The sequence below is a fragment of the Camelus dromedarius genome, chromosome 29 (genome assembly GCF_036321535.1).
Source record: "Camelus dromedarius isolate mCamDro1 chromosome 29, mCamDro1.pat, whole genome shotgun sequence".
In the NCBI taxonomy this organism is placed as follows: domain Eukaryota; kingdom Metazoa; phylum Chordata; class Mammalia; order Artiodactyla; family Camelidae; genus Camelus; species Camelus dromedarius.
Genome location: NC_087464.1, coordinates 2205578 through 2219468, shown reverse-complemented (window position 1 = coordinate 2219468; position 13891 = coordinate 2205578). Strand labels below are relative to the sequence as shown.

General features: G+C 52.8%; 1 protein-coding gene across 3 annotated transcripts in view; it reads right to left on the bottom strand.

Annotated features, from left to right (window-relative positions):
- The window catches only part of ATP10A (ATPase phospholipid transporting 10A (putative)), a 158484-nt gene that overhangs the window by 36554 nt on the left and 108039 nt on the right, over positions 1 to 13891 (bottom strand). For all 3 annotated transcript variants that reach the window (XM_031440440.2, XM_031440438.2, XM_031440439.2), the window contains exons 4-8: positions 7735 to 7841; positions 7136 to 7267; positions 5944 to 6074; positions 3957 to 4209; positions 668 to 885 (exon numbers count right to left, since the gene is read on the bottom strand). In XM_031440440.2, coding sequence (XP_031296300.2) covers positions 668 to 885; positions 3957 to 4209; positions 5944 to 6074; positions 7136 to 7267; positions 7735 to 7841 — 841 coding nt within the window. The remainder of the gene's footprint in view (positions 1 to 667; positions 886 to 3956; positions 4210 to 5943; positions 6075 to 7135; positions 7268 to 7734; positions 7842 to 13891) is intronic.

Here is a 13891-nt window from a genome sequence, read left to right as displayed (position 1 = left end):
TAGCCTCCCTCCTGCCCTGCGTGAGAGCTCCCTACCCACGTGCCCCGTGTAAACCCACCAATCAGCGACCACCATTCTAGGTGACCTCTATTCAAACGGAAGTTTCTACAGGGGTTTCAAAGGATGTAAAGGAACAAGGCCACCAAACGTGAGCAAAATGGTTTCTCCCTCTCTGGTCTTCAAAAATTTTAGAAGTGAAAGTGTCTTTTAGAAGTTATCATGCACTTCTGGAAACTTCCCTGTCAGATGAGAATGCCCTGTAAATATTTGGGCAGCTGACAAGGCAAGGGAGAGAGATGTTTATTAAATCTGGGCTCATCTAACTAAAACTTCTATTTTTTAATTTGAGTTTGCTTTTTCACAGCTGTTATCTTGCTCTGACACTTGTTTTCGTTTCATATGATGGGACAGTCTTCCTCTCCATCACCCGTCTGGGTGGATCACTGGCAGTCTCCAGCCTGAGAAGCTTGGTAAGGGGACCGTGTCAGTGTTTGGAAAAGATACAGCAGTGTGAATCGGGGGAAGGCCCTGGCCAGAGGAACGTCCCCTAACTGAACAGAGGTGACCCCCACCAGCAAGAGCTCGCTTGTACCGTGAAGCACAGACACTTCCGGTGAGCCAGAGTTGGAGGGCAGGTGACAGCAGGAAGGAGTGGGGCGGGACTCACCATGGGGCTGCTGAAGGCCGTGTGCTTGGACAGCATGCTGGCCAGCTTGGCCTCAGCGCGGCTGCCTGTGCGCCGGTGCGACCTGGTGCTCTGGCTCCTGTGCACGATGCGGACGCTCTGGTGGCTCCCGGAGCTGCCGCGCTGGGGCAACGAGCCCCCTCTGGGCACCACCTCCTCCTCTTCTGAGTCTGCCTCCTGGTACCTGGCCAGACGCCGGGCTGCAGGGAGAGGGACAGAGTGACACACCATGGGGAGGCTGGGCATGAAACTGACTCCGCGCAACAGTTTCAAGCAGGGAGCCCCTGCCACCGTCGCTCCCTAGTGGCAAGGCCACGTTTGACAGGGGTTTCCACTGAGAGGTGGGGGCTGTTGTCATTTACGTGTGCCTTCAGTCAACCCCATTTCACAGGTGAGAAGACTGAGTCTCAGCTCATTAAGGTCACAGGAAGCAGAGGCAGGGCGTGGAGACAGCACTCAGACCCCATGGGATACCAAGGCTCCGTTTCTGTCTGATGGCACAGAGGCCATCCCACCCCACAAACAAGTCACATGTGGGTGGAGACAGGTTCACATACAGCCCCTCTGTTCAGGGAGAGCCCAGGTGTAAACGGGGTGGGTGGGCTGGTGTGACCCCTGAGGCTCATCCTGGGGTCACAGGGCCACCTCCCCACTGGAGCCATCAGGACAGATCACGTGTTGAGCATCTGCCCTGTGGTCACGCAGACGTAACAGTTCTTAGGCCGTGTGGATGGCGCTTTCCCACAGGGGGCTCCTTGCTCAGGGTCAGGGGTGGGGAGGGTACTGTCCGCACTCACCCCACAAGGATGAAGCACCCTGCATCAGGGAGGCTCCCAGCCCCCCTGGGGTCGCACAGCGTGGAGGAGCCAGAGTTCAGGTCCCCCCAGCAGAGCTCCCAGGAGGAGCCTGACCTGATGCCTGAGCCCTTAGGGGCCGCTGGGAAGCCATGGTCCCTGTGGCCACCAGGGCCCTCGGGGGTTCACAGAAGTACACCTGCAGCGCTGCTCTCGCTGAGGGAGGCTCTCAGCACATTTTCCTGGCTTCGCCCAGTTAGTTCAGCTTGTTCCATCGTGGATGAGCGAGAGGAGGTTAGTTAAGAGGACGTCTCACTCAGTAAGTGACTTGTGAGAGCTTCAAAACAGGTCCAGTGCTGGGCGGCAGCGCAAGACATCCTAACGCGAAGCGGTCTGCGAGAGCGGCTGCGAGGGTCTCTGGCCTGGGCATGCGTGGCACAATCTGCCCCATGGGCCAGGCCTTGCACTCAGCATCTTCCAAAGAAAGACCTTTCTTTAGAGATAAGGCAAGGGAAGTCACCTGCCCGTGGTCACAAGGCTGGGTAACTGCTGACGCCAGGATCCCAACTCAGGGAACTCCTAGTTCCAGGAGCAAAACAGACTCCTGCGTGTCCCCCCGCTCCCGGCAGCGCAGTGGCGAGTGGATGGAGAAGAGAAAAGCCTGGACCAGTCCGTCCAGCTTGTAGGCTTGGGCATCACAAGCGTGGTGTCAGCCTTCCAACGGCTCGCCTGCCCTGCCCACCCTCCCATAGCAGTGATCAGATGTTAGCCTAAAAGTGGCCATGCCTCAGGCCCCTGCTGGTGTGTCTGTGCTCTGTGCCCGTGCAGCAGTTTCTGGCCAGCAGTGGCCTCAGCGATGCCCTCGGTGTCCTTGGGGAAGACGGAGACAAGGAGCAGGTGATGCGGGCCCTGGTACTGTACCATCACCAGGACACAAGGTAGAGAGGGACACGCCCACGGTCTGTGTGGCCAGTGCAGTACACGTGAGCTGGGCTCAGCGCTCAAGCAAATCCACCTGAATTCATTTCACCAACCAGCTCTGAGAGGTCGGATCACGGGAGCAGCTGGGGAAGGTGCTCTTGGCCCCGGGGCACATCAGTCACTGGTCCAGCTCTTCCTTAAAAGTGCTGCAGACACACCTGGTTGGTTCAGTCTTCCCCAGAAACGCTGTCCTGTGTCTTCCAGGGAGATGGACCCCTTTGCTTTATGGTACACATCTGACAACTGTCAAAATCTTCCTGGAGTCTTATTTGGGATTCTGCCCACGGAGCTTCAGTTCCAGCGTTCAAAGGCTGACCTCAGACCTGGGTCCTCCGACTGACTCCTTTACAACTAGGCTGAGCTCTGCTTTCAGGCCAACGAACTCGTCTGCACAAGGCTGAGGAGTCAAGGGAAGTGAACCGAGAGAGGGAGGCAGGTGGGTGGGGGGGCCACTGTTACTGACCGCTTCTTTTGGGTGGCAAATCAAACGCGAAACAAAGCAGATCCATTTCTGTACCTTCTGCTAAGATGATAAATTTTATGTGAAGGACACTAGTGGATATCATGATAATTCTTGGTTTTATATATATATATATATAAAAATATATTTATATTTATATATATATATATATATGGGGAAGTAATTAGGTTTATTTGTTTATTTTTTTAATGGAGGCACTGGGGATTGAACTCAGGACCTCATGCGTGCTAAGCACACACTCTACTACTGAGCTATACCTGCCCCTGCTTTGGTTTTATAAAACTCACAAAAATCTCATGCTTCCAACAGATCTTTCCCACCAAATGCCCCTGAAAAGCAGTCTTCTGTTGACGCCCACGTGCTGTCCCCCAGTTCTGGATTTGCCTCTGTTTCCACGCAAGGCTCCTCTGATGCTCTCAGATGCTGGTACAGGAAAGGAGGGGAGTCCTGCTGGTACAGAGCAGGTGACCCTACTCAGAGGTACGACGGCCCTGTGGTGCGGGAACCCCCTCCTGGCTCGGGCTGGCGGGTGGCTCTGGTCACACCTCGAAGCAGACGGCTCCCCAAGGATGAGGAAAGGACTGCCTGAACTCCGAAGTGAGGTGACACGTCCCTCCAGCTCCCCAGACGTCACATTTCAGAGGAAAGAACGCAGCATGAACTGCCCCACGCCCTTCTGAGAATTTGCAGCTGATAACAAGGAGACTGATGGGTGACCAAGGAAACATCTCTTTGCCTCTTGGTGTGACAGAGACCCAGTGCCTTGAATGTGAGCTCCTCCAGGCTGCCTTTCTTGGTTAAGCTTGTCTGGCAGGAAACACGGAGGAGCCTTTGCTGTGGATGCTGCCAGGCCTCAGGTTCCCGAGCAGCTCCGACAGCCTTTCTGTTTTGTTCTCCCTCAAAAACCAGCAATCCCTGGAGCATGTGTGCGTACACGCACACACACAGGTGTGCAACTCTAACAGAGCAGCTCCCTGGCCAAGCCCAGATTGGGAGCCCCCAGCCCCAGACTCACCATTTGCATCATGGGAATACTCTACACCGGACACAGTGCATCTTCTGAAAACCATCTTATTCTCGGTTAAAGTGCCAGTTTTGTCGGAGAAGATGTACTGTATCTGCCCTAGGTCCTCCGTGATGTTCAGAGCCCGACACTGCAGCTGCGAGTCCGTCTCCTCATCGTACAGCTCGATGTCCTGGTTGATGAAGTGCACTTGGCACACTTTGACAATTTCAATGGAAACATATAAGGAAATTGGGATCAAAACCTACAAGACACGAGGCACACGGAATGAGTGACGGTGAGGAGCTGGAAGCTGTGGAGTTAGTCCAATCTATTTAAACAACAAATAACTACAACCACAAGCAAGTGGGGGCTACACTGTACCTTTAAGAGCTTAACCAGGTTGGTTTACAGTCAGTACTGGAAAATACTAGGATACTGGCAGCGAGTTTAAACTAGGACAAGCCCATGGTCCCACTGCAGAGTGGAAATCCACTGCGGTGTCTGGAAGTGCGGTAACCATGGCTTGGACAGAAGCAAGCGTGTCGGCTTACTAAGTCGTGCCTGACAGAAGCTAGGAAAGGAAAGAGAGAAGAGAAAAAAAACAAAGCAAAGCACAGTCAGAGTCCTCATAAGCAAAGTCACCTCGCACCCAGGCTGTCCAGGGGGCTCCCGGTGACAGGAGCGGCCTGTCCTGCAGACACAACCCCACAGTTCAGAAGAGACAGTCTTTTCAGAGGCTGGTTCTGTGAACAGAACAATTTTGTGTGATCTTGATAGAGAGCAGAGGGAAGAAGGCTTGGAGAACAGTCACAGGTATGCACTGGCAATTTAAGAGTAATCTTCATGGAATCAGTCCTCCATTTGTTTTCTTTTTTGTGTGGAGTAAAGGTATTGAACTGCTATCAATGGGCTCAGAAGGTCATATCCAGACTGACTGGTTCTCTGAGTAACTTCAGTATATGTTAATGCAACACCTGCCACAGTACCAACTCAAGGCCAGAACAAAACATGCTTTCATAAAAGGAGACTAATTTGGAAAGTTAAGACTGCTTTCCCTTGGATGAAGTACACATGATAAAAGACAGCAGGCAAAGGGCTAAGCCTCGTCCTCTGTTCACTCTGCTCCTGAAGGTGGCAGGGATGCTCAAAGCCCCCCGCTATTCCAACAGATCCCCAGGGCACAGATCCTCAGTTAGTAATGGGGAATTGTTCAGGAGGCATGTGAACATAATAACAGTAATGTAATAGTAATAATCATGATCATAATCATAACCAATGCTGCAAAATGCAATGTGATTTCCTGAATTGAATTCTGGAACAGAAAAAGCACATTAGTGGAAAGACTAATAGAATCTGAATGATGTTTGGAGTTTAGTTCACGGTACCAGAGTTCGTTCCCAGCTTTGACAAGTTACCGTGGTAACGTAATATGCTCGCACGCAGACACACTGGGTGAAGGACACGTGGGAACTCTCTATACTATTTTTTGCAACTTGTCTGTAAATCGTAAAATTGTTCCAAAATAAAATTTAGAAAAATTGAAATTTTCTTTTTCAAGAAGTAACCGAATGGTGGCAGAGGGAGGGTACAGCTCAGTGGTAGAGCGTGTGCTTAGCATGCACAAGGTCCTGGGTTCAATCCCCAGTACCTCCAGTTAAATAAATAAATAAATAAATAAACAAACAAACAAACCTATTTTACCCCCACCCACCCAAAAAAAAGTGTAGGGGGAAAAAAAAGAAGTAATTGAATGGAAAAATAAAACAGAAAACAAGGATCAAAAAACCAACCTCTCAAAGCCTAAGAGTCTTAAGAATAGCAAAGGAGAATTTTCAGTTGAAAAGCACCCCAAGAAAAGACCCTTTAGATACATCGGGGGGAAAACAGAAGGCAATACATTAGGCCGGTGAATCTGTGCTCCTCCCAGATGCAGAATTTGTAGGAAGTTCTCAGCGGGAATGTAAAGCAATTGTCATATGGTACTTAGTGTCGTTACCTGCAGAACTATTATCATTGTCAAAAACGAGTACACCGCCGCTGTGACTGGGGATAAAGAGGTGCCGTCAGACTCGGGGACATCAAATAATGACTTCTTCTCCTGATAGCGCTGCACCCACAGTCCATGTCCTGTAGCAATGTTCAAAGAGAAGTGTCATTCGCCCGACATAAAAACAGGAACACTGCTAGTACAAATCAAAGCAAACTTTTAAGACTATTCCTTGACACAGGTGCATCAGGGTTTACGAGCCTGCTTGGGACCTAAGAAAGCAAAGGCTTGCAGTATCGCTGGCATCCACGATCGGCGTGCTGGGACTTGGACTCTGCCTCACCCCAGCCCTCTCCTGTTACTGGCTCTGAACAGCATCCCTGGTCATAGTGCAGGAACTGGATGTGTCAATGAGAAACCTCCAGAAAGGAGTTTCTCACCGTGTGCCTCCCCAGGCACCGGTCTCAGCAGGCTCTGGATACTGCCCATTCCCGTCTCTTCTTGGAGATTCAAAAGTCACATCTCACAGGCTCCAAGAAGCCAACAGCAACACACATTACCTCATCAATTGAGCCCCACACCTATCTGACCACAGAGCCCTTCTCAGGTCCTGTGCACCTGTGTCTTTTACCACCGAGCTCTGAGGCCACGGCACACCTGTCACACCCATCATACCCGTCTGTGGGACAGCAGCTGAGCAAGGACATGGTGAAGGTCATTTAACAGGGGGCTGAATGCTCTAAGACCTGCCAGGGGCTCTTGAGGCAGCTCGCGGCTTTGGAGACCAGCGACGGCTGGCGAGCACCGGAGTCCGCACACAGCCTAACTGCTCATCTCTTCTCGGGACCAGATAATGTCTTTCCTCCTTTCACAGAGTTCCCATTAGCAGCCTTTGTGCCTCTGCTGCTATAATTCCTGTCCATCACCAGGTCATAAACACTTCTTCCACTGGAATCATTACTACTGGTGCAATGAAACCGTTCTCCTACCCAAGAGGTTGCCAATTCAAAACCTACGCCTTTGCGCTCCCCGACCATCTGGGCGGCTCGCCATGGCCACGCTGATCAACATCCTGAGTCCACGTTGGGGGACAAAGGTGTGTGAAGTAGAGCGCTGAGTGGGCGAGGGTCAGAGGCAGCCAGCAGGCGCACCTGGCGGCCATCCAGCAGGGTCCACTCAGTGACCCTCAGAGGAGACTTACCGACCGCCGAAAACAGAGACATACAAACGAGGAGGAGGACACACCAGAGCACGTCGCAGTTCATCTGCCTCTCGAGCTGGCTGCGCTTGTAGCGGGGCCCGCTGTTGTTCAGCAGAGCCTTGGTTTCGTGCCCTGCGGTGGGGGGGTGGGGGACACGCGGGAACACGGTGAGACAACACCCGGCAGGTGAGGGGTGGGCTACTCCAAGTCCATGGCTGGAGAACCGTGCTGCCATCCAACGATTCTTTTTTTCTTTTTAGTAGAGGTACTGGGGATCGAACCCAGGACCTCGTGCATGCCAAGCACGCTCTTTACCACTGAGCTCTACCAAGCCCCCACCCAGTGATTCTCACAGGACAAGTTCAGTCAAGAGAGCAGGCGACACAGTTAGCCTTAAATAGGTAACCACCACGGAGACGGGCACGGGGCAGAACAGGCCAACAGGCTGAGAGCTGGGGGCCCAGCTGTCACTGGAAGTGTTGCTCCTTTCTATTCCCCTGGTTCCCCACCGTGGGTTTGGGCCACTCTGATAATCAGGAAGTACACAAACCCGTGTCCCGGGGCACAGCCACAGGCGGCGGGCGACATGCAGCGCCCACCTGCGTAGATGACGATGCCCACGACGGCTTCGGTGTTGCGGACGGTGCAGCCGCGGAGCAGCAGGTTCTCCTTGTAGAGCCCAGCCTTCTTCCCGCTGTCGTGCACGCTGTTGGGGAACAGGCGGCACGCGTCACCTGGGCGCTGGCACGGGCCTCCCCGCCAGGCAGCGCCGCCCCGGGAGGGATGGGCGGCCTGGATGCGGCGCTGGCGGGGGGGGGGGCTGGATCCCGGGGAGCGCCGGTCTTGGTGGATCTCTGCACCGTAACGGGGCTTCTAGAAGCACCTTCAGAGCCTGACGCCTGTTCCGTTACTTGGCCCGTGGGCTTTGTGAATAAGAAATAGATGACTTCTTCTCTGTCCCCCATTTTTTTTTTGGTGGGGGGAGGTAATTAGGTTTTTTAAATTTATTTAATGGAAGTACTGGGGATCCCATCTCTGACACAGGGCTCCTGACACCTTTGTAGTAAGGGTGTGAGGAGAAACTTTCATTCTAACATGGAGTCTCTGACTCTGGTTCCTGGCGCAAAGCTCCCAAATGCCTGTAATTTCCTAAGTGATCAGAGCCCTAGGGACACCTTTTGTTCTGCTATTCGGTCAGGGAGCCCGGCTGTTCCTGACACAGGACCAAGCCTGTGACTTGTGAGATCTGAAACCACCTCCGGTAGACGGTATCAGGACTGAATTGCGCTGTGGGGCACCCACCTGCTGTCATGGAATAGCCTGGCTTGGGAAAGACTCACATGTCAGAACTGGTATCAGGACCACTGTAAGATTTTCACCACGGGACTGACCCCTGCTGGGCAGGGCAGCGCTGGGAGCTGGGGGCTTGGGCTGGGAAGGCGGCCAGGGGAGGCCCTGCTATGTGGTCTCCACCCATGTCCTGCTCATCACGGGGAAACTGCTCCTCACCAGTCCCTCATGTTGTCACCAAAGTACAAGTATTTCTCTACAAAAGGGGAGAATATTGGTTTCCCCAGTATCTTCTGCATCCTATTTTTCTTATAAATAAAAAGTCATAAAATTATTAGAAATACGAATATATTAAATGTGAAATGCGGTGAATTCCATGAGACACTCTTATGCATCCAGGTTTCACTACTACTTGGATTCAGGAATATCCCAAGTGGAAGCCACTGGTTTTCAAACTTGTCCTCGTGACCCACCGATGGCTGCACCCTCACCCCTGTTGGCCAGGACCGTCCACGCTGGGACCACACTGGGCAGATGAGGTCCCTGGAGCCTGACGAGTGGGTCAACAGGGGAGGCCCTGGAGGCCTCCAGAACAGGGGCCAGTCTAACCTACACCAGGCAGGGTCCCTTACCTCCAAGAACAGGGTCTTCTAAGACCCCTCCACTTTCTCGCACCCTAGGTGGAGAGCCCTGCCCAACCCTCCTACACACCCACACCCCAGACTCCTCCTCTGCGGGCTTGAAGCTCACCACAGACCCCTCCCACCCGCTCCTAGCATGGTGCCCACTGACCACGGGTGCAGAGCTGGTCTGGGGAGGTACAGGGTCAGAGGAAGCTCACAAGGCTTCCAGGAAAACAGCACTTCCTGCCACATCCGGACCCCAGTACCCACATGAGGGACAGGGCTGCCTCTCGACCAGGGAAATCAATATATTTCATGGTGAAGAAAAGAAGCTAAGCTAAAGATAAGGCCAAAAGGCATGTGGGGGGTGGGGGGGGCACATTTCCCACAAGCCTGTAAGTTACCAACATAGCACCAGTTCTGCAGAACTCACGCAAGGGAATGTGCAGGCGGAGAGGAACCAACACTGGGCGATGCCCCGCTTCTGGCAATTTCAGAACAGAGTAAAGGTTTGCTTTTGAAAGAGAACTCAGCCATTAAAAAAAAAAAAAAAAGAAAAGAATACAATAACGCCACTTGCAGCAACATGGAGAGCGTCATTCTAAGTGAAGTGAGCCAAAAAGAGAAAGAAAAATACCATATGATATCACTCATATACAGAATCTAAAAAAAATAAAAAGGAAAGAAAAAAGAGGACACTAATGAACTCATCTACAAAATAGACAGATTTGGAGACATAGTAAATAACTTTATGGTTACCGGGAGAAACAGGGAGGGAAAGGATAAATTTGTAGTTGGAGATTTGTAAATAAGTACTACATATAAAATTAGATAAACGAGTATCTTCTGTGCAGCACAGGGGACTATATTCAATGTCTTGTAGTGACATCTAATGAAAAAGAATATGAAAACGAATATATGTCTGTATATGTAGGACTGAAACATTATGCTGTACAACAGAAACTATACCACATTGTAAACTGACTATACTTCAATGAAAATTTTTTTTTAATTAAAAAGAAAAAGAGATTCAATACTGGAAACCTCAGTGCTAGCTAGAGCATCAAGAGGCTGGCGTATGTCAGACATCACCCACAAACTCCAGCTTCCACATCTGCAGTGAGTGGATGCCCCCTGCCACGGTTCTCTGCCAACAGCCAGCCATGGAAGCCATTCCTCAGGACGGCAGGAAAGGACGAACCGTCTCCCTCCAAGTCCCAGTCATGCTTATTCAGAACAAAAGATGACCTCAAGAGAAATAGGAAACATGCGTGGCATTCGGCTTCCGACGTGACCTACATCTTTTTTTAGCAACTGCTGTGCTTTCTGATCAGACCAAGCCAGACCAGAACGGACCACAGCAGGTGCATCGGCCTGTTCAAGGCCCTGGTGCAGACATGCCATGAGGGGGGCTGTGTCCCGAGTGAATGGCCCTACGTCAGAAGGGGAGGGAGGCGGGAGACTGGCATCACCCAGCAGGGACTTGGCAACTCAAGTGCTACCGCGGTCTCCTGAGGGCGAAAGTCCCCACCAAGGGTGAACAGGCCCAAGGCCAAGGAGGCACGAGGCTCAACTCCAGGAAGACACTCCTGAGAATGTGAGCCCATCACACTGCCCTCAACACCTCCCTCTTTCTTATGGGTTGACATGGGTCCTTCCTGAATTCACATGTTGGCGTCCTAACCTCAGTATCTCAGAATATGAGTGCATTTGGAGTTAGATCTCTAAAGAGGTAGTTGAGTTAAAATGAGGTCACATGGATGGGCCCTAACCCCCTAGGACTGATTTCTCTACAAGATGAGGAGATATGGTGGGGAGGGTGTAGCTCAGTGGTAGAGCACATGCTTAGCATGCACAAGGTCCTGGGTTCAAGCCTCTGAACCTCCATTAAAAATTTTTTTTTTAAAAAGAAGAGATCTGGACACAGAGACAGACAAGGGCAGAGATTATGAGGATGTGAGGACACAGGGCAAGACCACGGCCGTCTGCGAGCCAAGGAGAAGGGCCTCGGGAGGCACCACTCCTGATGACACTGACCTCAGACGTCCGGCCTCCGGAACCACGAGACCACACACTTCTGTGGTTTAAGCTGCCGGGTCTGTCACCCAAACAAACGGATACATCCTTTAACATCTCATCTGCACCACTTAGCAGAGTTCCTCTTGCTCAAGGCCCCAGGCCTCTTGACTCATCCAGCCAACCTCTTCCAAATTAAAAACTGTTCAGAAGTGCACAGTGCACTGGGAAATGCCACAGGCGCGCTCCCTGGGAAGTGGCAGGGCTCAGCTAGTAAATGTCCTGCCTGGCTGTTCTTTCTCAGGAGGGGCTCTGTCTCTTGACAGCCCTGGCTCTTGGTAACAGGACTTGCATGGCAGCGCTGGTCCATCTGAGTCCCAGCACGGGGAGGTGCTCACAGGGGCCTGCAACCCTGGGGGTCGCCACCCACTGGACCAGACACAGAGGTGCAAAGGTGCACCTGCCGCTGCCCGCTCTCCCCCAAGGCCAGGGAGGTGGTGCCAGAGTGCTGGGGCCTTGGACAGCAGCCTGCAGCCAGTTCCTCCCCAGGTCTTGTGGCCTCCAGCACCCAGGCCTGGTCCCCTCCTCTGTTCTGTCTCAGGCCAAAGCTCTACCGTCGACTGGTCACCTGGACCAGCACCCACGGTGCCATTCTTCACCCCCTCATTTTTATGTCCACTCAGATCCACTCAGACATCAGTCCTCAATTTTACCCTGCTTCGCTGGCTATTTCCTTCTTCTTTTTTTTTTTTTTTAAATGGAAGTACAGGGGATTGAACCCAGGACCTCGTGCATGCTAAGCAGGCACTCTACTACTGAGCTATACCCTGCCCCACCTGACTATTTCTTTATTCCACCTCCTTCTTGTGCTGTCTGTGCATCGCTCAGAAATTTCTCTGCTGGAGCCTGCGACCCACCCCTCATAGCCTGGATGCCGCCAGCCCAGGCCCCTCCTGTCTTTTTCTCACACAGGCACCGAGCGATGTTTCCGGGTGCAGATTTGAGCACTGTGTCATCCTGGGAGCATGCTGCAGGGGCTCTCACTTCCTCTTGGTGCACACAGTCCACTCTGCACCCCAAGGGGGCCCTTCCTTCCCGGGCCTTCTGCCCCGGCCACCCCTACACAGCACGTCCTGCTACCCACGCTGACCATCAGTCCAGCATGGCCTGCGCTGGCCTGTCTGTCTCGGGGAGCTTGACCAGCTACCCTGGGCACACGTTTTGCAGCCCTCAGGGAGATTCTTTGCTGGTGACATGCTCCCCAGGCCCCCTGGCCAGGAGATTTTGCAGTATTCTTTTGTGCTTCCCCGTCTCCACTTGTGAAGAGGGGCATCTCTCATCTTGTTCCATTCTGCATCCTAGGCCTGCCTCAGGCCCTGGCAAATGCTGAGGCTGCCTGGCCCTCAGCTTCAAGGGGGGACCAGCCTATGGGGATGTTAGACACCAAAGGAGTGGACAGAGGCCAGAGAGGATGGGAGCATACCCCTGGCTCCTCCTGGAGAGAGAGTGCTGGGCTGGTGTGTCCCCTGATCAGGGTGATGAGCCCCCCAGGCGGCCCCCTTGACATTAGTCCCCAGTGGCCACTCCTCCCCCAGGACCACTGGGCCTCCTGGTGACAATGGGTCAGCTACTAGTGACGGCCTGAAGCCCTGTCCCCTCTCGGCAGAAATGGACCCTTGGCTAACAAAACCCACCTCCACACCCTTACTGGAATTTGAGCCCCTGATCTGTTTCCTGTGGGGACCTGACTGACAGGTGGGGAGGGAGAAGGAGGGAGAAATCCTTCCACTGCAAGTCCCAGGCATAATTTTCTTTAAAATCATAGTTGTTCGGGTTTCTGTTTATCCACGCAGGTGCAGAAGTGACCTGTGCTGATATCAGATTGTGTGGAGATGTAAGGATCAGTTACAGGTGCTGAGGTGAAGTGAAATATCTCCCTCAGAGTCTAGCTGACATGGTTACAGTTCATCTCAGTGCCTGGTCCTTGGGGGTGAGGACATTCGGGACATAAACCTACACACAGCTCCATCCAGACACTGGCTGGGGGCTGGGGGCCCTGAACGGGGTGACAACGGTCTTGGAGATGTCATCGGCCAGGGCAGTCGGGAGGGGCTGCCCTGGGCTCTGGGTGGCCGCCCGCGTCGTGGGGCTCGGCATGGTCAGGCAGGCTCTGCGGCCGGCGGGGAGGGAGCCCAGACCCGCTTTGCAGAAGACCTGGGATGAGAACAGGACCGGCTTCACAACTGGAGATGGAATTTTGCATCAGATGGCGAGCCCAACCAATCTCTGTGCTTTATTTATTCTTTAGGAGTAAGTGATAATGTTTGATTGACTTGTGGCCCCAAAGGCCGCCCATCGCTCTGCCATCTGAAGGCAGAGCGAGCTGAGCAGGGCACCTAGAGGCCCCACTCACAGGCGTCCCGGGGAGCCGGGGGCCCAGAGCAGCTGAAGGGCGGGGAGGGCTGCTATTTCCAGTCCCTCTCTCTGAGGATCTCAGCAGTGCTTCACGACAGGGACTGCATTAAGGAACAGTGAGCATTCAAGCACACCTGACTAATGACGTCCCTAACACTTCTGTCTGCACAGCTTGAGCTGTATTTCATATACCATGAAACTCACCCATTTAAAGTGTGCAGTTCAGGGTTTTTTGTGCATTGACAGAGCGGTACAGGTGTCCCCACTGGCAAATTTCAGAACGTTTCATCGCCCAGAAAGAAACCCCGTGTCTACTGGCAGTCACTCCCCACTCCCATCCCATCCCACACCCCTACCCTGAGTCCACTTTTTGTCTCTTCAGATATTCCTGTGTGGACATTTCACACCCATG